This window comes from Lytechinus pictus, chromosome 3 (genome assembly GCF_037042905.1).
Source record: "Lytechinus pictus isolate F3 Inbred chromosome 3, Lp3.0, whole genome shotgun sequence".
In the NCBI taxonomy this organism is placed as follows: Eukaryota; Metazoa; Echinodermata; class Echinoidea; order Temnopleuroida; family Toxopneustidae; genus Lytechinus; species Lytechinus pictus.
The window spans coordinates 28,125,878-28,148,760 of NC_087247.1; the positions used below are offsets into that span (position 1 = coordinate 28,125,878).

The window sequence follows — 22,883 nt, forward strand, 5'->3', positions numbered from 1 at the left end:
GTAGTAGTAGTAGTAGTAGTAGTAGTAGTAGTAGTAGTAGTAGTAGTAGTAGTAGTAGTAGTAGTAGTAGTAGTAGTAGTAGTAGTAGTAGTAGTAGTAGTAGTAGTAGTAGTAGTAGTAGTAGTAGTAGTAGTAGTAGTAGTAGTAGTAGTAGTAGTAGTAGTAGTAGTAGTAGTAGTAGTAGTAGTAGTAGTAGTAGTAGTAGTAGTAGTAGTAGTAGTAGTAGTAGTAGTAGTAGTAGTAGTAGTAGTAGTAGTAGTAGTAGTAGTAGTAGTAGTAGTAGTAGTAGTAGTAGTAGTAGTAGTAGTAGTAGTAGTAGTAGTAGTAGTAGTAGTAGTAGTAGTAGTAGTAGTAGTAGTAGTAGTAGTAGTAGTAGTAGTAGTAGTAGTAGTAGTAGTAGTAGTAGTAGTAGTTGTTGTTGTTGTTGTTATACAAGATATTGTGTTACCATAGGAAATATTACACAGGGTCTTGTGGCAATTTCGCCCCCGAAATGCTCATAAGGGCCATGTAAATAGAATAAAAAAACAGCCCCGGAAATTCCCCATTCACTGTAGTGGTAAGGCTTATTTGAATTTCCAGATTTTGGCAATAGTTTATCATCATCATCATCATTTCTATTATGTATATTTTAATTAGTATTATTATCATTCAAATTATTATCATTCCAATCTGTAACTATTTGAAACTTGGGTCATTTTGTGATTGCAGGTATGTACTGCAACAACAGACAGAAAACACACAGATATCATGCTTGAGAAGTATGTTACAGAGACTGTAATGAACATCATTACAACATTCTTCAGCTCACCCTTTGCTGATCAGAGCACAGCTGTACAGGTAAGTTAGCAAAGGGCAAATTATATCAATCTCCTTGATTTCTACATCAACTGGATTTCTCAGTCACTTTTCCATATAAACAAGGTATTTGATAAGTTGTTAGCTCTGGTAATATAGGTAGGGACAGTGATTTCCTGCTTTCTGGTAAATCAAACTTGAAAATCTGCTTTGATTCTTTACTTTTCATGTGAAAATTCATTGATTGAAGAAGAATTCTTGTTCTTGCTGTGTACATTTTCTGTGACAAAACAAAATTTCCATTTCAGGTCAAGTTTGAAACAAAATTAAAAATTTTCAGAAAAGGAAAATGCCATTTCCTAAACAGAAAATCACTTTCATTATATGATAATGGCTTTTTGTTTAATTGAAGAAGATATCCATGATTTCTCACTCAATATTCCCTAATCAAATATCATATGATTTGATAGCTCAGGTATACTGTATGTGACCACCTCTGTATGAATACCACCATATTACATTCTAATTTAGTTGAACGACTCTGTGATCATTTTTTTTTCTTCAGTCCCACCAACCCATGTTCGTGCGGCTTCTACAAGGTGCTTTCCGTGTCTCATTGTGTCAGTGGTTGTCAGGGCAACAGAAGTTCCATGTTGAAAACTGTATCAAGACTCTCACTGATATTGGTATGCTTCATCAATACATCTTTCATCCCATCTTTATGTTTAAAAGCCTAGGTCAGATGCTGCATGTATTGCAATCCATGGACCCGTTTCATAAAGAGTTATAACTATGTGGCATTGTCATTATTGTAACTAAAAGTTGAAATTCCTAACGAATCAGGTACCATATACATGTGGGATAACTATTGTAGCCGTGAAATATGACAGACCATTTCGCTGTTGCAATATATGATTCACAACTGTTCATCACCATTTGTTGATTTTGGTTTCCCTGGGTAAATATGAGATATCGATCAATATTATTATTAATATGATGATGATGATGATCATTATTATTTTCATTATTATTATTATCAATGTTATTATTATGATTACTATTATTATCATCATTATCATCGTCATCATCATCATCATTATTATTACCATCATAATTTTTATCATCAATTCCCTCATTTGACAGCTAAGAACCGAGGCATTGCGATTCCCGTAGACCTTGACAGCCAGGTGAACACCATGTTCTCTCGATCTCAAACCCTGATGAAACACACCCGTCATTGGTTGAGCCAAGGAAGACTCAGAAGAGACTCTATGATGGCCATCTCCAGAGACTACAGAACAATCATCGAAGGCTTACAGGTCAGTTTATTTGTTTGTTTGTTTTTTCTTTTATTTCTGCATGTAAATGATAAAACAGATGTATGAAGTATGATTGCATATACAATATGTGGAGCACTGTGGCCCAGTGGATTAGCCTTCTGACTTTGAAACAGAGGTTCGTGGGTTCAAATCCCAGCCATGGTGTAATTTCCTTCGGCAAGAAATTTATCCACATTGTGCTGTAGTCAACCCAGGTGAGATGAATGGGTACCTGGCAGGAATTTATTCCTTGAATTGCCCCCGCGCTGTAAAAGGCTGCAGGGCTAAAGCCAGGGTAATAATATCACATTGAGCACAAAGGGACGCATTTGGCAGTGATATGCGCTATATAAGCATGGTATTATTATATACAATATACATGGATTGATTCATAACATGAACAATATAAGTGTAATACATAAAAAATACAAACTTTAAAGTTATTTTAATTAATTAATGAACGCAGCATTATGCAGAAGACAGCCATGTGGAGCGGTAAATCTTGAAATTGATGGAGAAGGTGTGCATGGTCCAATGTTTATTTAGGTAGCTGTCATAATGGCAATTTCCAGGGATGACTAGGTAACACTTTTAATCTAGTGTTATTCTTTGAAATTTTTGCAAAAACCAACATGGATATTTTCTATAACACATCATTTTCTATTTTATTGGCCTTGTTGATTGCTTAAAATTGTTACAATTACACTAATCCCTCTGTGTTCAGCCTATGCCTAAACTTGAGTATTCAAAGAAAAAAAAGATGGAAGGCAGGAGCTGAAAAGTGTCTCAGAGCTTGGTTAACCTGTTGACTACTGAATTCTGTGATTCTCATAGGCTTTGTAAAAAGATGATTAGGTTCCAGTAGCAATGGGTTAAGTTGCCATATCCAAGGGTTAATGTTTTCCATAGCAAAACTCTCCAGTAATACTGTCTCAGTTTTGATTGTTTTACACCGTCCCAATGAAAAATAGGTCCTGTTGGGGCTTTTCAACCATGTCTAAATAAAATAAAATAAAATCAATCAATCACTGTTTATGTTGACACTCTCTTCCAGGATATTGTATCAATTCTAGAGGATCAGCTGAGACCTCTAGTCCAGGCCGAGTTATCTGTGCTCGTAGATGTGCTACATAGGCCGGAGCTCCTCTTCCCAATTGGTACTGAAGCTAGACAGAAATGCGAGAGCGGAGGCTTTATCAGCAAGTAAGTTTATATTCCATCGCAGTTGGTTAAATTGTTATATATTTCTATACAGGGCCCCCTGGAAAACAATAATATGATTATTGATGGGTCTACCCAGTTTTATGATGCTAATAAATAGGTTAATTAATAAATAGATAGATAGATAATGGATGGATGGATGGATGACTAATCACACCTCTACAAATAAAAAATCAAATTGTTTGTCTTGGCTTACACTCTGACAGGTTGATAAAGCACACTGAGAAGTTGTTGGAGGAAAACGAAGAGAAGCTTTGTATCAAGGTACTACAAACGTTGAAAGAGATGATGACCGTTGACATCAACTATGGAGAAAAGGTCAGTAGGGGGTCAAAGTTCATAGGTACAGGTTGCATCTTTAATATGCAAGAAATTGCAAAATTCTCCTGGAAGTACTATTAGATACAAATAATGGAAAAATCCTCATTTTTGCAGGTTATATGAATCCAAATTTGTCTTTGGAGTATGCAAAAATTGAGAAAATATGACTATATTACTTTATAAATTTGGTTTGTATTTCTTCATATTAAAGTTGTAACATGACCTTTGGTTCAATATCCACATCTTTATTCATGCCTATTCATCAAATGTAAAAAATATCAAGTATTAAATCACAGTATTTGTACTGAAAAGATTACAAGCAATATTTAGAACTTACATCATACCTCTTTGTTCACTTTTAGGAGGAGGGGGTGCAAATTGAAAAAAAAACTGCTATTGAGTTAAATATATTTCAATTTTAGAAAGATTATTCTGCTATAAAATTATGTACATGCATTGTAGATAATTTATTTAGGGTTTTGCCAGCTTTCCATAGTTAAAATTGACCCATTTAATCACAGTTCATTGTAAAAATTCCTTTGAAAGTGCATTTTATTACTATCTTTATACATAGTGCTCATTCAGAACTTCGAAATACAGTCTTGCAATCATTGGAAAAATAGAGATTGGGAAAAAGTTAAATGCGATCTTATTCATATGATTCTTCTACTTGTAATTATCTTTTAGTTTTTAATGTAAGCATTGTAGAGAATAAAATTGCTTCCAAATCAAGCAATACTATACATTTTCTGTATTTGGTCTCCTCTTCTCATAAAATAAAATAGTTTTTGTCTAGGGAATAGTGCATTAGATACAAAAATGAGTTTCATAAATACGGCATTACAGCTTTGATGCAGTAGGTACATGTATATAAGTTATTAAAATAAGAAAACAATTAATAATTTTGCATTAATTTGAATTAGACTTAAAATAACATTTACCGTACATTGCAGAGTTTTTAGTCGATAGATATTTTTCTTCCTTAAAGTTCCCATGTATTTGTTCTTAGGTCTATTCATCTACGTGTGTACACACTGTATGTGAACCCACAATTACATTGTACCTAGCTGTCTTTATTTTTGAGTGTCTACCTCTACTCTCTATAACCTTCACTTTATGCTTATGTCTCGTTACATGATTTTTTTGTTGTCTGCGTCTATAAAAATTGCTCATTCACTTTTATACGCAAAATTCCACCATGCAAAGACCTTTGACGAACCGCCACCCAACTTGACCAAAAAGCAACAAGAAGACGCGTCCCGGGTAAGATTAAATGGTTGATGTACAGGGAATGGTACTTTAAAACCAAATGCTAGCCATACATTCATGGGGCTATTTTTTCCATCTAATTTGGTCCATTTGTTTCCTAAGCAAGCATGAAGCTCTACATGTATATTGTCATGTAATCTGTCAGTGCCTTAGAAGTAAGCCTCTGCTTTTTCTTTGATGTGATTTTTTTTTCTTACGATCCTCATCAATGCTTGTATTTATTTATTCTTTTTGTGGTAGATAACGATGCTCAAGGTTCTAGGGCTTGTGATTGGTCTGTGCTTTAGCTTTAGCTTTAGCGATGTCAATTACTTTGTGCATAAATATTTTTGTAATGTACATTTCTCCTGCATTCTTCTTTATCATTGTTTTGTTTTCATTGCAGAAGAGAAAAAGTAGTAGTGGTTCGCAGCCCGATGTATGTATGGTAGGAATGGAGATATAGGGAGTTCTAATGTAGTGTATAGTTATGTAACCATGGTTACCGTAGTATAGTGTGCCCGTATATATCATGCCTGAGCAATTTGTTTATGAATTCACTTTTTGAATGATCATAGTCAAAAGCAATTCACATTACATAATGACACACACTGATATAGTTGTGCACCTCCACTACTTTGTTGACAGAAAAATCAATGTTTTTTCGTTAAAAAAAAGAACACACATTTTTTATTTGTATGTGTACGCCTGCATTGGCAATCGAAGGGGTTTTCCCTTTGACAATAGGGAAAGATTATTTGATATCACTTACCACCGCTTCTCTGCTTTGTAGTTTTCATTGCACACTAGGGGCTCGTAACACAAAGCTTAGCAATCATCGTAGAACATGTTTCTATGATTGATTACATTCACTACAAGTACAATTAATCATGAAAATCAAGCATACAATTAATTTCTAACCTTTGTGTTTGGTGACTTGGATGCAAGAAGGGAGCCTAACCTACAGAAACTGAATTGAAAATAGAATCAAGATTGTATTGATGAAGCATTTGTTTGAAATGACAAGGTAAGCAAGTATTTAAAGCAAAGTGGCAAAGTGGAGGAGACGTGGTGTAGTGGTTCTGACTCTCGCCTTGTAAACAGAGGGTCGTGTGTTCGAATCCCACCGCGGTCTGGCTTCCTTTGGCAAGGCATTAATCCACACTTTGCCACTCTCGACCCAGGTGCTTAATGGGTACCCGGTAGGATGTAAAAAGTCATTGTAGCTTGTCCAGTACTGTGTGTGCCTCACCGGCGACTGACTGGAATAGTCCCCAAGGAGTGGAGGATGTGCACACATTGTGTGCGGGAATGACTGATTGAATCCGATGACCGGATTAATAATATATCTGTAAAGTGCTTAGACACGTCGTTCCGATGTATTAAGCGCTATATAAAAGCGGAATATTAGTATTATTATTATTATCATCTGAGGTTGCTTCAAACACTGATTTCATGAGAATGTCCCTACAATCAGAGTTAATTGTCACCATATCTTGGTAGATCTAGATCTGGTTCATTTGCATAAACATAAAGTTCTGCAAAATCATGAAGCCTCAGCTGTAAATGATCACGCTGAAGATCAGAAAAGCACATTTGATGAAATGCATTATTATTGTCTGTAAAAACTGTGATAATTAGATAACAAGATTCTTGTACTGATATGTATCCTAGCTCAAACTTTTTCATTGCATATTTCTTGTGAAGGTTTATGAATTTCATAAGTGCTAGGTCACCATCATGTGAAATGGATTACAGAAATTAAGCTCTTACAAATTAAACTATTTTTTTAACTTGTATTTTGGAGTGAAAGAGTGAATGATACAAATCCCAAGTATTATTTCAATTCATTTATTGATTGCTTTTGATTATTCACCAACCCTATCTGAATACACTTTGTTCTTTTTGTTGAAGAACAATGTTGAAAGCAATGATGATACATTGCAGATATAAAGTGAAGGAAAGTTTCAAAAGGAATTTTTAAATGTAATATTAAAATTGAATGCAATATTCATCTAAATTAACTAAAGTTTCAAACTTGAAGAATAAAATTATGGTATTTTTGCCTTTGGCCTTTTATTGGCTACTTAGTTTAATAGGTAGTATGCAGCAAGTATGGTATACTGCACATGCCACATAGCCTGTGTAGGGCCCTTGTATGCATAACAGCACAGTATCCAAGTGAAGGCTTGACCTTTTTAATTTGATTAATCCCACTCTATACTGCTTCCTCACGATATAGGGACTAGATATTTTCTGACTTGAGAGCACATTTCCAAAAAGAAGGATTGACCTTTGACCTTTTATTGTTGATGGCTTCCTCCTTTTATAGGCATTTGATATCTTCTGACTTAAGAGCAAATTTCTGAATAATGGTTTGACCTTTGACCTTGGATTCCTGCCATTACAAGCACTCTATATCGCCCAACTTGAGAGCACATTTCCAAGTGAAAGTTTGACCTTTTACCTTTCCTATATTGTAGATGGCTTCCCCATTATAGGCAGTTGATCTTGAGAGCACATTTCTAAATGAAGTTTTGACATTTGACCTTGGATTCTTCCCATTATAGGCACTTGTTATCACCCAACTTGAGAACACATTTCCAAGTGAAAGTTTGACCTTTGACCTTTCCTATTGTAGATGGCTTCCCCCATTTATAGGCACTTGATATCACCCAACTTGAGAGCAAATTTACAAATGATGGTTTGACCTTTGAACTTTGATTTATCCAATTGTTAGATGACTTCCATTTTAGGCACTTGATATAGTGACAGTTTGACCTCTGACCTTTGATTTATCCCATTGTAGATGGCTTCCTCCCATTATAGGCACTTGATATCACCCAACTTGGGAGCACACTTCAAAGTGAAGGGTTGACCTTTGACTATGGATTGCTCCCATTATAGGCACTTGTTATCTTGAACTTTGATTTATTCCATTGTAGATGACTTCCTCCCATCATAGGCACTTGATATCACCCAACTTGAGAGCACATTTCAAAGTGAAGGTTTGACCTTTGACTATGGATTGCTCCCATTATAGGCACTTGATATCACCCGACTTGAGAGCACATTTCAAAGTGAAGGTTTGACCTTCGACTATGGATTGCTCCCATTATAGACACTTGTTATCTTGATCTTTGAACTTTGATTTATCCCATTGTAGATGGCTTCCTCCCATTATAGGCACTTGATATCACCCAACTTGAGAGCACATTTCAAAGTGAAGGTTTGACTATGGATTGCTCCCATTATAGGCACTTGTTATCTTGACCTTTGAACTCTGATTTATTCCATTGTAGATGGCTTCCTCCCATTATAGGCACTTGATATCACCCAACTTGAGAGCACATTTCCTAATGAAGGTTTGACCTTTGAATGATGAAATTGATATGAATGTAGCATTGTATCAAGGCATTTCATCCCTTAGTGCTAAGTTGTATCCTACTTTGATTTATTATGAATGAGAACATCTTGCATGCTATTGACTAACTTGAACTAGGTATCCAGGCATTTTTATGCTGAAATTTATTAGTGGGCTTCTGAGTTTTCATGTATCCATTTCTACACAAGAGGGTTTTGTTGGACATTCTTTTGTTAACAAAAAAATTATTCACTATTCAGAAGGAGGACTGTGAGAAATAAAACTTTCTAAAAGTCAAGAGAAATTTGTTTTGTTCTGATATTTTATTGAAAACTATCCATTAGCATGTCATTTGACAATTTTTAGCATGTTGGTCTTTAATGTCTTCAATTACTGTCCCTATTTGTCTTTATTGGTATTATGAATGTATCATGACATGAATTAAGGTTGTTAAAAAGTAACCCAAAGACTGTGATCAGATGAATGACTTGCTTTTGCATGTATCATTAGCATGTGTTTTATTTTGTTTTGAGAATGTCCAGGATATATGAAATGTTTGTGTGGTAATAACAAGTAAATACATGTACATTATCAGATTTTGACAATCAGTACAATTTTTTTTAATTGTGTGTAATGGTTTCACGGTACACCATGTACTCTTTTGTGGGCATATGTTGGTGTAGCTTTTGAACAAGTCCTTGCGCGCTACTTGTCCACCCAATAGGGTTTGGAAAATAGACTAGGGCACTGTGCGTTAACTGGGATGGTGGCTGCACAGCGCCAAGGCCGTTGCTAACTTACGGGCTCATCATATATTTGCATATGTATGAGAAATGATCACTTCGGTGGACAGTGCAGCGCAACTGCAAGCAGTCCCTTTCGCCGAACTCTGGGCAGTATCACCAGGAGAAGCCAATGGAACTTGCGTGCAAGTTGCACTTTCAGCAGTGTCTGTGGCTGTGTGCCCAAAGTCTTTGCAGAGAAGAATTGCTTGAAAAATGGAAGATTTGCCATAACCCGTAGGAATATTGACAAAAAAATCATCTCCTTTTAAAACTGATCTTACAGCTTTAGTTTGCAAATCTTTCAAATGTGGCAAATTCAACCTTTCAGCCGCATTTTCCAGGCTTTTTGAAATATCTTCGCCGGCAGCCATGATTGTCGAGCATAATGAAAACGAATCACTATCGATCAATCAAAGCTCAAATCATGAATAGTCATGAATTCTCTTGAATGGTATTCTCTGATTGGTTCATCGAATTAGAAGGTGCGGTTTGACTGGCTTTCTCGGTGAGCTTCTTTGCATCTCATTATCTAATGATTGGGTAGCGAAAGTATAATACAGAACAAAAGAAATAAACTACAACAACCACTCAGGTTAGTAAAGGGCTCGGCGCTGGCGAGCCTCTGATGCTAGTCTATGTACATGTATTCAGATGCATTTTGGGAAATATCAGAGCAGAGTGCCTTGGCTAAAGGCTAATGTTGGTCCTGAAAAGGACACCCAAACTCGACGTTTCGACAAGTGTGTTCTTGTCGTCTTCAAGAGAAAGTTCTTTCCAATGACAACACACTTGTCGAGTTTGGATGGTCCTTTTTAGGACCAACATATGCCCACAAAAGAATACATGGTGTACAGTGAAACTACTTCACCCTTCTTTTGCCATGGAAACATTCAGAAGCTACATTTTTTAGTTGTATTTAAACTCAACTCTTTTTGCATCGTGTAACCGAGACTGATCAACTGGTACAGATTAGTCAGCATCAAAGAAAATTGTTTTCTTAAATTGATTATGGGAAGGGCATTTTGCATTATGGCATGCTCGTCAATAGTTTTGTTAAGTAATTTTTTTCTTCTGTTTCATTTGATGTATGCATTACAAACACATGTACAACATACATAATTGTGACAATTTCTGGAAAAAGATTGAAAGTTCTTGGGAGTTATAGATTTTACTTCATATCACTTCATCCCCAAAGAGAGCATTTCATGAAGTGAATTGTCTGGAATTTTCAACCAACAAATCGTTACAAAAAAAAATCCTTGCATCTGATTGGCAGAGACAAAATTTAGCACCTTGTTATAAAATGCTGAAGGTTTAATGATAATAATGAACCAACATCTAGTATACCTCTCTTTCCAGTTCATTTTTGTCTCATATTTATGTTTGATATACTGTTTTTATTTTCTTTTAAAGGAGAAATATATTGAAAATCGTAAAAATGGAGAATCATATATCAAATCAAAGGAGAAAATAAGGAGAACACGATGGTGTACATCATTTATCATAGAGACCGATGGAACTCAGTTAATTGATAGTTTAAAGTTCTCTCTCTGAATGCTTCAAACACGCAGAATTACGTCCGCGAAATTGGGGATTTTTTATGACGTCACTTTCTGTACGAGAGGCATGATTGGCTCTCCCACGTGAAGCTCCACTTGCATGCAAAACCTGTTGCGAGGGTACGTTTTCTCCACATTGTCACTGAATACTTCGATCACGAAATGAAAGAAAACCCAGAATTTTATCTAGATTTTGATTTTCAAATTGATGATTTTGAAGATGAAGAGAATGATGATGAAGTGAACAACAAAGTGACGTAGTTGGGGGTAAATTGGGGGAATCGATGATGAGGAGTCGGACAATTCAACTTGCAACACGATCACATGCCGATTCGCTACCAACTCATGCAGCTGCTAAGTGCTAGCTACACCGCGCGTGCCAAATTGAATTCACGAAAATGACTTACCACACTGTCCAGACAGAGTCTCTTACTTCTGTGACTATGAAGAAGGAAAATAATGATAAAACTGTACTTACAAATAAGTGAATGTAATCCGAACCTGAAGGCAAATCAACTCAACGAATAGCAGCAGACGATATGCACCGATGATAAACTTCATGTGGCTGGGATAGATTGTCACTCGTTCTGTTAGATGTAATTTTTATCTCATTAATTTGACAAAATTACGAAACTCGGTGAATTATTTATCTATAATATAAAAATATAGTAACATCTCGTATAATTTTTAAATTACGATAAAACGTTTTTTGGAGGAAAACGTTGAGGTAAATTAAAATTAGATGTAAAAGATCCCCAACATCCGTAGCTTGATTGAGAGCTGTGCAACACGTGCATAGATCTTCTCTCTCAGCCAAGGCGAGCAAGCAATACGGCATGTTTGTGATTTTGATTACGATCACATATACGAGCTTTTAAAAGGTTTTATCGTAATTTAAAAAATAATACGAGATGTTAATATATTTTTATATAGATAAATGATTCCCCGAGTTTCGTAATTTTGTCAAATTAATGAGATAAAAATTACATCTAACAGAACGAGTGACAATCTATCCCAGCCACATGAAGTTTATCGTCGGTGCATATCGTCTGCTGCAATTCGTTGAGTTGCCTTCAGGTTCGGATTACATTCACTTGTTTGTAAGTACAGTTTTATCATTCCTTCTTCATAGTCACAGAGGTAAGAGACTCTGTCTGGACAGTGTGGTAATTCATTTTCATGAATTCAATTTGGCCCGCGCGGTGTAGCTAGCACTTAGCAGCTGCATGAGTTAGGTAGCGAATCCGGCATGTGATCGTGTTGCAAGTTGAATTGTCCGACTCATCATCATCGGCATAATTCCCCCAATTTACCTCCAACTACGTCACTTTGTTGTTCATTTCATCATCATTCTCTTCATCTTCAAAATCATCAATTTGAAAATCCAAATCTAGATAAAATTCTGGGTTTTCTTTCATTTCGTGATCGAAGTATTCAGTGACAGTGTGGAGAAAACGTATCCTCGCAACAGGTTTTGCATGCAAGTGGAGCTTCACGTGGGAGAGCCAATCACGCATCTCGTACAGAAAGTGACGTCATCAAATTCAAGTCAATTCAGAGACCGATGCGAGGCATAGTTCGGAGAGGCATTTTGAGCGTTTTTTAATCGGCGATTTTCACCTTATGTATTATTTTCGTTATTTTTAAATGACCCACTGATAATCCCCATATCATTACCTTTCCATTGACATATAATAAGACCACATTAATAATCAATATAGTTCTCCTTTAAAATTAGATACGTAGTTTGTAATTTTATATTTGGATTAACCATTAATGTTTGATACCAGAAATAGTTGTTGATGCTATGTCCATTGTGATGTTTTATAGACAAATATATATGTAAAATAATATAAGTGTCAATTTTATGCAGATGTATTTTGAAAATTGAAAATTAATTGATTTATTAGCATTTTCATATACAATAGAAGTGCTTCTCATTGTTATTAGTGAGAAGGATATTGAACATATAGATATCACTCCACCACGCCATCCACTTTAAAAAAAATTAAGTCATTCATGTTAGAAGAATGACAATATTTTGGTTTGTAGATTTGGAGGTAATCATAATGATTTTGCAAATATTGCAGTAGCCGATATCATACTTTAGTAATGTTTTATTTCTCACTTTCATGTTACTTTAGCCCAAATATCACAATGGCTGTTTCAAATCCATGGTTTGAAACATTGGTTTATGCAGATTTCAGTGATTGATTAATGAGCCAACTGTTTAATTTAATCAATTAACACAAACAGTGGACTCATTAGTTTAAAACACTTGACCTATTAATGCTGTAACCTTAGAAATAAGCGTCAATTCAGCACACTTTGATACAAAGTGTGCTGAAGTACAGGATTGAATTCAAAATCCTCCTTCTTACTTTCAAGGCTGTGCATGGTGTAGCTCCAGGATACGTGACTTCCCTTATAGAACAGCGCCGTGTACGTCCTGGCTTGCGCTCATCTGGTACTGGCATCACTCTTCATGTACCCATCACACACCTAAGGGGATTTGGAGACCGTGCCTTTTCTTCTATTGCTCCACGCCTTTGGAACTCCCTCCCTTCTTCACTTCGTGAAATTGATAGCATAGAACTCTTTAAACAGTCTCTCAAAACTCACTTATTTCGGCAGATGTGTAGTGATTAACCTATTGGATGAGCCTGCGCCTTTGAATGTTTTTAACAGATAAATGGCGCAATATAAATGCTGTGGATCATCATCATCATCATCATCAAATACATGCATTCATTATTGAACGCTTTCTTAATATTGCTCAGTTAAGCATAAGTAATGTAATCAGCAAAAACCATGGTTTTAAACCACTGATTCCAAACTCCCTTTGTGAATGGGGCTTTAACATTGGATCCATTGGGCACTAACCACGGCCGTAAGCTTGTGAAATCACCCCTTTGCCGTCTTGTAGTATTTAATGTGTACCTCATGACAAATTGAAGATTTTTTTTTATGTGTAAAGTATGTGCTCAAATGGCTATTATAAATAAAAGTAAAAATTTACCAAGAGAGGGTGCTAGATTTAGATATAAATTTCTAATGGCTGAAATAATTCCTTATTCAATATCTAATAAATGATTTTTAAAAAATGTCTGCTATGCTTATGCAATATTGCAATGTTTGGTGATACTCGAGTACATATAGTTCACATTACTGGCCCTTTACCAATTTAAAGCTTTAGACAGGTTTTAGATATATGGGGGGGGGGGTACATGCAGTATATATGGAATTCCGATGGCTTTTAGTATCACAAAGAGTTTATCCATAAGACATCAATTAGACACGGCATCTTTCACATGCACTGGAAATGTACCATTTGGTAGATGGCACAAAATGCACTGCAAGTTGTCTTGAAAGGTTGTTGCTTAAAATAAGTCTTGGTTTTTGCCTTGCTGAAAAAGTAAGTTTGTACATGTGATGTTTAGTGTCATTCATATGTTTTATTACTGTATCATACTTACAATGTAATTTTATTTGTTCTCAATTTATCCATGTTTTCTGTTGATAGATTAGATGGTTGTATTAGTCTTTTCCTTAATTCAATTTATCAGTGATAATTTGAATATTTAGATAAAGAGGGAATTTAATAGAATATATATGAATTTATAGTAGAATTCAAATTAAAAGCTTTCACTCATTCATTGGTTAGTAATGCAATAAAAACCTTAACCATTATCAATTTTTTTCATATTTCTGCAAGATTAAGAGAAAATATAACTGATAAAGTACATGTAAGTGCACATGGTTTAACCTACCACTTTCAAATCAGTTGCATTCAAACTTGCTGTTAAACTTGCAGTTAACCGTTGGAGACTGAATGATTTTTGCACATGTTTTCCAGACTCCAGCACGCATATAAATGTATGCAGGCTCAGACTCAGTCTGGCAATTGACGTAGACTACACAACTTAGGGGTACCAGATTTATAAAAACATGTTGTGCATTAGTCTAGCATCTATAACTAAGGACCCCAGTTTTACATTTCCTAAAATGCCAATTCTGAGTTCTAAGATGATTTGTAAATCACATTCTGTATTCTTTGGTGTCAAGTATATTAAAAACAGTTAACTGGAGTGGTCTGAAATTCATTACTGTATATTGAATGATTCTTACTACGCAAATAGTTGCACATGCTTCATTACTGAACACTCATTTAATGAAAGAATAAATAAATATTGTACAAGTTCTTACGATCTCTGAAATCAAAGGATTTCGAAGAATCTTTGTAGCCATTGTTTTTTAGTGCTACAAGAAGTTATCATTCTCTAAATGAACGAAAGAGATCAATTTTATAGAAGGATCCCTTATGTACAGAAATTTTATTTTTAAAAGTAGACAAGTTTCAGAAATTACTTTGTTCTTGTGCACAATAGATAATTAAATATAGTATTCTAATGACTTTTGAAGGCTTGCTTACTTTAATCTCACAATTTGTTGTCTTAAGTGTTTTTATTGAGCAAATCATTTGGGAAATTTGATTAGAATGAACACAAAACATCTAAATAAGAAAGCAAAATAAGCAAAACAAGGATTTGGTTGCTTGAGGCTTGTGTTCATGCCATAGAAGATATGGGGGGTTAATGCCAAGGTTAATGGCTCATTTATTTTTTCAAATCACAGTGAACCTGATTTATCTGTATGTTCATACTGGTAGTTTTGCATTTATATGGTGCTTTCCATTCAAACATGCTTACAGCACTTTACAATATAACGTAACAATGAATAATTCTAATCTCCAAGTATTTAAGATATATAAAATATGTGTTATAGATAGGATAAATGGAATTTTAGCTTGTTAATGAATAATTTTATAGATGGACACAAGCAGATGTTGCTGGAAAGAATATCCCAAGTAGTAGGACCAGTGAAACTTTACTTAACACAAGACATCATATCTTTGTCAATTCCACAGGGGGAGAACCTGCGGCAGTCACTGCTCTACCGCTACTACGGCAAGTCGCATCCCCACTACACCCGGGATGCCGAGTCCACCCACCACCACCACCATAGGATGTCCACCGTGGTCAGCCCAGGTAACCCCGGTAACATGATGCTGAGTAGGGCCGAGTTGACACTGGCCCAGGTCCAGAACCAGCTGGACCAACAGGGCGCATCCGTCCTGGTGATAGACCTGGTGACAAAGAACAGTAGTAACAGGGTGTTCCAGGAGAGTGTGGAACTAGGAATAGCTCTGCTGGAGGGCGGCAATCCAAACATCCAGGTATGGGCTTTGTCTCTCTCTTTTTGGTTTATTAAGTCTTTCTCGGTCACTTCTTTGACTTGTTGCAGTTAGAATTCATTTGCTGGATACTTTTTCCATTCTCTGGTTTGGCATTTCGTGAAATTTTGTTTCAAGAAAATTAAGGCCCTGTCACATTGTTCTATGCAAGACTTGCTTTTTTTACTAACCACAGGTTGCCTGCAGAAATGCACGCAAATCTGATTTGCACGCAGAAAAGTTTTGAACATGTTCAAAAGTTTGATGCGGATGAGTTGAAGGCAGTCACCTGCAAGGCTTGCACAGAACAATGTGAGAGGGCCTTAAGGATTTGAAATGCACTTGCCTTTCTACATTTAATAGTGACCCCAGATTATCTTAGACACAGTACATGCAATGAATCCGACTGAAGTAGTTCTAACTAACCAGTGTACTGTTTTAAATGTGGTTAATGATATTATGATGATATTTAACATTTTCTGTTACCAATATTTTCTGATTTTGGTGCTTTTGTTGTTATTATGTTTGATGGTATATTGTACTTTTTATTTTTTGTATATATGGACTCTTACAAAAAAGAGCATTTGCTGATTGGGTGTTCCATAGTGGTGAATAGATAAATTGAATAAATAAATAATGAAATGAAATAAAAACATGTAAAATGTTTAGGTGTGTACGTCAAGGATTCGCTCTTCAGCATGTCTGCATCCTTAATCAAGTCTTGAAACATTCCTCCCTCGCAGAAATCCATCATCAAGCATCTCTCGTCGACGGACAAGAAATCCGAGCGTTTCTTCAAGGTGTTCTACGACAGGATGCGGGATGCCCAGGCAGAGATCAAAGCAACGGTAACGGTGAATACAGGGGAAGGCATCGCTGGCAAAGCAGCTGATGAGAAGGAGACAGGTGGAGGAGGAGGGGGCGGAGGAGGGGGTAAAGAGACTTCTCTTGGAGGCCATGCAAGAAGGAGTAAGTTGGACTATCCTTTTTATTCTCTCATCTTGACCTTTGAGGCAGTCTAGGGGAAGCTTCTATTAATGAACTAAATCATAGTTGTGACAATTAGGTTAGTAAGGGTTCAAATCAGTTATCGGTAATTAAGCAATCATGGAGGGTAGGGGAGGTTATCAACACTGTACTAAATGTGATTAATGGCAATACTTGTGCTATGCGTATTCAGCCAATGAATGCTCTCTAATTACACATAGTTTATTCAAGTAAATGTTATTGTGATTGTCTATGTAGTTATCAAGTTATGCCTAACCCAGTTGGGCTATCTTGAGTTGTTTAATCGACTTTTGGTGTTGTTATGACTACAGTACGAATGCACAATGGTTCCATCAGCGATGACCTGAAGGAGCAGCTGGTGGATGCTGCGCTGCACACCAGCAAGGCTTTCTCTGCCCTGAGGAAGGGACGGGACGATGACCTCGGAGAGAGGGGCGGCATCGGGATGGCCAACATGGATGCCTTGGGTCAGATCGAGAAGAACAAGGATGACGAGAAGGGGCTGATGAGTCCGGAGGTCACCATCATGGAACCGATCCTCAGGTTCTTGCAGCTCATGTGTGAAAACCACAATAGAGATCTGCAGGTGAGGAGGTTGAGAAGGATGGTGGTGGTGATGATGATGATGATAGTGATGTTAATGGTGGTGATGAGGACAGTGATGAAAATGATGATGATGATGATGATGATGATGATGATAATGATGATAGTGATGTTAATGTTGGTGATGAGGACAGTGATAAAAATGATGATGATAATGATGATGATAGTGATGTTAATGGTGGTGATGAGGACAGTGATAAAAATGATGATGATGATGATAGTAATGTTAATGTTGGTGATGAGGACAGTGATGATGATGATAGTGATGTTAATGGTGGTGATGAGGACATGATGAAAATGATGATGATGATGATAATGATGATAGTAATGTTAATGTTGGTGATGAGGACAGTGATGATGATGATAGTGATGTTAATGGTGGTGATGAGGACAGTGATGAAGATGATGATGATGATAATGATGATAGTAATGTTAATGTTGGTGATGAGGACAGTGATGATGATGATAAAGATGATAGTAATGTTAATGTTGGTGATGAGGACAGTGATGATGATGATGATGATAATGATGATGATAGTAATGTTAATGTTGGTGATGAGGACAGTGATGATGATGATAATGATGATGATGATAGTGATGTTAATGGTGGTGATGAGGACAGTGATGAAGATGATGATGATGATAATGATGATAGTAATGTTAATGTTGGTGATCAGGACAGTGATGATGATGATGATGATGATAAAGATGAAGATGATAGTAATGTTAATGTTGGTGATGAGGACAGTGATGATGATGATGATGATAATGATAGTGATGTTAATGTTGGTGATGAGGACAGTGATGAAAATGATGATGATGATGATGATGATGATAGTAATGTTAATGTTGGTGATGAGGACAGTGATGATGATGATGATGATGATGATGATGATGATGATGATGATGATGATAATGATGATGATGATAGTGATGTTAATGGTGGTGATGAGGACAGTGATGAAAATGATGATGATGATAGTGATGATGATAAAGATGATGATGATGATGATAATGATAATGATGATAGTAATGTTAATAGTGGTGATGATGATGATGATGATAATGATAATGATGATAGTAATGTTAATGTTGGTGATGAGGACAGTGATGATGATGATGATAATGGTTGTTGTGGTGGTTGTGGTGTTGATGGTGACAGAAGTGGTGGTGATGATGACCATGTTGGTGGTGATAGAGTTGATTGTGGGGATTATGATGATGATTAGGGTGATACGAAAGCTTGTTGCCTTTTTGTGAGAAGACTCCATATTAAATTTGTATGGATAATGTGATGTATCAAATATCCCTCACTTTTCGCCAAGTACCCCCCCCCCCCCACACTGGAATAATAATTGCACTTTCCTTGCAATCTTCAGAACTTCTTGAGACACCAGAACAGCAAGACCAACTACAACCTTGTGAGCGAGACTCTGCAGTTCCTGGACTGTATCTGTGGAAGCACCACCGGAGGATTAGGACTGCTAGGATTGTACATCAATGAGAAGAATGTCACCCTCATCAATCAGACTTTGGAAAGTCTTACTGAATACTGCCAAGGACCTTGCCATGATAACCAGGTCTGTGCTTTTCTTGGCCATTTGAATGCTAATATTATTTGTAGTTTTGAAATAAGGAAACTTGATTTGATAATTTATAGTAATAGTAATAATACCAATAATCTGCTTTTATAAAAGCTCTTAATACATAGGAGTGACGTTTGTAAGCGCTTTACAGTTATATTATTACCCAAGTCATCAGATCTTGACATGTCCATATACAATGCATACACTTTCTCCATTCACTAGGGAGCACTCCAACAAGTTTCAAACTAAGTTGCTAGGCATACTACATTGGCTTTCACATCTTACTATGGCTACATATGAAATCAAAGCTACATTTATAATATAAAAACTTGCTAATGTGGAATGAATAAGATAAAACCATTATCATTCACATCGATATCTGATTATTATTTTTTTATTTCCTATTTTATCTATAGAACTGTATTGCTAACCATGAATCGAACGGGCTTGACATCATCACTGCTCTCATCCTAAATGACATCAATCCACTCGGCAAGAACCGTATGGATCTTGTTCTCAAACTCAAGGTATGGTCTATGTGGAATAGTTGACTACCATGGGGCCTGTTTCATAAAAATCGTTATAATAACAAATTTGCAATAACTGTTAAAAGCTACTGAAATTATTCAATATGATTGGGTGATGGTAAATTTGTTATAGAATTGTACGTTTATTGTCCATTTGTTATTATTATAACAAGTCTTTATGAAATGGAACCTAGGAAATAATTGGATGTTAAAGCCTTTCTTTGGCTTAATCCCCCCATGTGTCTATCACTACTCTGATTAATTACTAGTTTATGTGTCCTTTAAATAGTTATATGTGAGAATGTCCAGAGAACTATAATTCCAGTAATTAGCATGGCTAATATGTTGTGAGCTAAAAGAAATGATTGGCCTCTTGAAAGATTTCAGTCAATCATTTTATTTGAATCCTGATTTTATTCCAGTCATTGAATTCTGATTTGTTTAGCTCTTTTTTTTTTGGGGGGGGGGGTGACATTCCTGAACTCTGATGATAATCAACTCATTAGGTTATATATTTTTTTCATTGTTTTTCTTAACTTGATCAGAATAATGCATCTAAATTTCTACTGGCCATGTAGGGTTTTAATTGTTCTTGACATTCTTAACTTCACCAGAATAATGCTTCTAATGTTCTACTGGTCATGTAGGTTGATATATATTTTTTTTACCTTGCTATTCTTCAACGTGATCAGAATAATGCATCTAAACTTCTACTGGCCATCATGGAGAGTAGACATGACAGTGAGAATGCAGAGAGGATCCTTCTCAATCTAAGCCCCAAACAGCTGGTAAGCAACATATGCTTCCTAATAACAAAGAGTATATACATTTGAATCAGTGATAGGTCAGAGTGGCATCATGTGACCTTTTCATATGTCATAATCTAGGCTTACGTCACCTGGGTATGACTGAGGTGATGTCACTCACTGCTTACCGGCTGCGTAATAAATGCCCCATTGTATAGAAAGGTTGGGCAACTTGTCAAAAGCCTGCTTCGTCTTTCAGCAAGAATCCCGCCATAGGGATGCCATGCGTCTTTTCATTACAAATTTCCTGCAGTCCCTGGGAAAGACGCAGCTCTGACTATTGGACAAGGTGTCTTACTTATATATTAACTTATATATCTATTGGTATCTTTAATGGAATCGTTGATTCTGATTGGCTGCTTAGCATTGTTACCATGGTAGCTACCATTGGATGGTGAATACACCATAATGGTAACTTGAATGCCGATGGACCCAGGTAGATAGCTTCATGGACCTGCTAGTAGTGAGTATGCGTAGTAGTAGTAGTAGTAGTTTGTGTGATGCTAGGTTTATTTTTCTTTTCTGACGTAGACACATCAGAGCTGCAGCAAGATTTATCACAATGGGTAGCTAATTCAATCTTTGAAAGTGAATTACAATGCCAGGTTTATCTGTTTGGTAAATAATGTACTATACAAATGATGCATGCACATGAGTTCATTAGGCGATCTATCCTCACGCGAGTTAAGGCTCTGTTCAATCCATTGCACGAAGCCGTTAGGCTGAGTGCAATGGGTTGAACACAGCCTCAACTAGAGTGGATAGGTCGCATAATGGACGAATGAAGACATCATTTGGTTTATACAACAAATTTTCTAGATTTTTTTATTTGACAAAAGAGAGGAAGAAAAAAAAGGAGATGGAATTAAGACATATTTTGCCTTTGTCTGACAATTCATTTTCTCGGTGTATGAAAGCAGTTAATTGTTTTTGTTCTTTTGTGACGCACTTAGGTTCATGAATCTGAGTGCGCACAGTGAGCCTCTTTGTTGATGCGCTTGCTTCGATGCGCGCAAACACATACAAAATGTACGTACACACACATGCATAGTGGCACACACTGAAGGAGAGAGCTCAACCGTGCAAAAATGCACGGTCGCCGTGCAATGGAAAATAAAATTTGCATGCAGCACAAAATGGATCAAATATTGAATGGCTTTCAACCAATCAAATTACAAGAATCTTTGTATGAGTTGTATAAAATCTTTTTAAATTTCTGGTTGATTACCACATTCTTAAATTCCCATAGGCTTTGTACAGAGATCACTCTGTTCACATAGATTAATGAGCCATTGGTTATGTTGATTAATTAACAAACAGTGCACTCAATAATTCAAAACAGCGGGCCTAATACTGTAACCCAAGTAACAGGCATTTATTAGTAATAAAAGCGCACCTTCATTATTGTAGGCTTCTTCAATGTAGAGTGGTGCTAAGAAAAGTTAATGAAACCCACCATAAAATGAACATTTAAAGTGTATAAGTTCTGTTTTGTTTTAGATATTTAATTGTCAAGTCAGGGGATAAAATATTACATTCAATAAAGATGCTGTTCTGGCCTTGCAGAACATTGTAGTGTTGTTGTCTACATCCAATACTCAGTATGAAGGAGTGCATTTTGTGGTGGCGTTAACTAACTTTTATTGATTATTGATTATTATGTTCATTTTGTTGACTATTTTATGTATTATTGTTTTGCTATGTTTTAAAATTTCTGTTGATACAAGGCCCCTTGGTCGAGCAGTTTTTATAACTGAAAGGGCTACCCTGTTAAAATAAAACAACAAATAAAATAAATAAATAAACTTTTGAGAACAACTGTTAGTGTCAGGCATCAGTTTAATAGTGATAAAAGCGCGCCTTCATTCATCCCTCAATATTCATGTATGTGCTGAATTAAGCGTAATCAATATATGAAATCTACATTAACCATGGATTCAAACTACAGATTCTAAACCACCTTTGCGAATTCGGGCCTATGAGTTTTGACTTATGTTTTTGTCGTACTAGGTTGAAGTGATCAAACAAGCCTACCAACAAGAAGATTTGGAGGTGGACGAGGACGAAGAGATGGGTGGCGATGATGAGGAGGAGGCTATATCACCACGGGAAGTTGGTCATAACATCTACATCCTGGCTCACCAGGTTTGGAATAGTACTATTAATAATAATAATAACAATAATGATAATAGTGAGTGATAATGATAACAATTTTAATAATGATAATAATGATAATAATGCTGAAGTGACATTGTGAAGAGTAGCTGGTAACATAAGAAATAAAACTCTGGGTAGAGTGGGGTTTTTTTTATCTGTAATTTAAACCATTATCAGGAAGTGAGTTGTGAAATAAAACAAGTTATACATAAGGAAACCAAATCAGTTATGTAACAAAGATAAAATAATTCTAAAAGGTTTAATAAATCTAAATGTGAACTGAATCCAGCACGATTCTGCTCGGAGTTTTATTTCTTTCGTTGTTATAGTATGTTGTGATAATTGAAC

The 22,883-nt window shown here is 36.0% G+C and overlaps 1 protein-coding gene across 1 annotated transcript in view; it reads left to right on the forward strand.

Annotated features, from left to right (window-relative positions):
* Positions 1–22,883, forward strand: part of LOC129255730 (inositol 1,4,5-trisphosphate receptor-like) — a 115,715-nt gene that overhangs the window by 76,929 nt on the left and 15,903 nt on the right. The window contains exons 30-42 of the mRNA XM_064096758.1: positions 712–840; positions 1,364–1,484; positions 1,942–2,117; positions 3,172–3,320; positions 3,545–3,656; positions 8,210–8,272; positions 15,543–15,851; positions 16,592–16,817; positions 17,168–17,442; positions 18,839–19,039; positions 19,462–19,572; positions 20,265–20,360; positions 22,389–22,523. Coding sequence (XP_063952828.1) covers positions 712–840; positions 1,364–1,484; positions 1,942–2,117; positions 3,172–3,320; positions 3,545–3,656; positions 8,210–8,272; positions 15,543–15,851; positions 16,592–16,817; positions 17,168–17,442; positions 18,839–19,039; positions 19,462–19,572; positions 20,265–20,360; positions 22,389–22,523 — 2,103 coding nt within the window. The remainder of the gene's footprint in view (positions 1–711; positions 841–1,363; positions 1,485–1,941; positions 2,118–3,171; positions 3,321–3,544; positions 3,657–8,209; positions 8,273–15,542; positions 15,852–16,591; positions 16,818–17,167; positions 17,443–18,838; positions 19,040–19,461; positions 19,573–20,264; positions 20,361–22,388; positions 22,524–22,883) is intronic.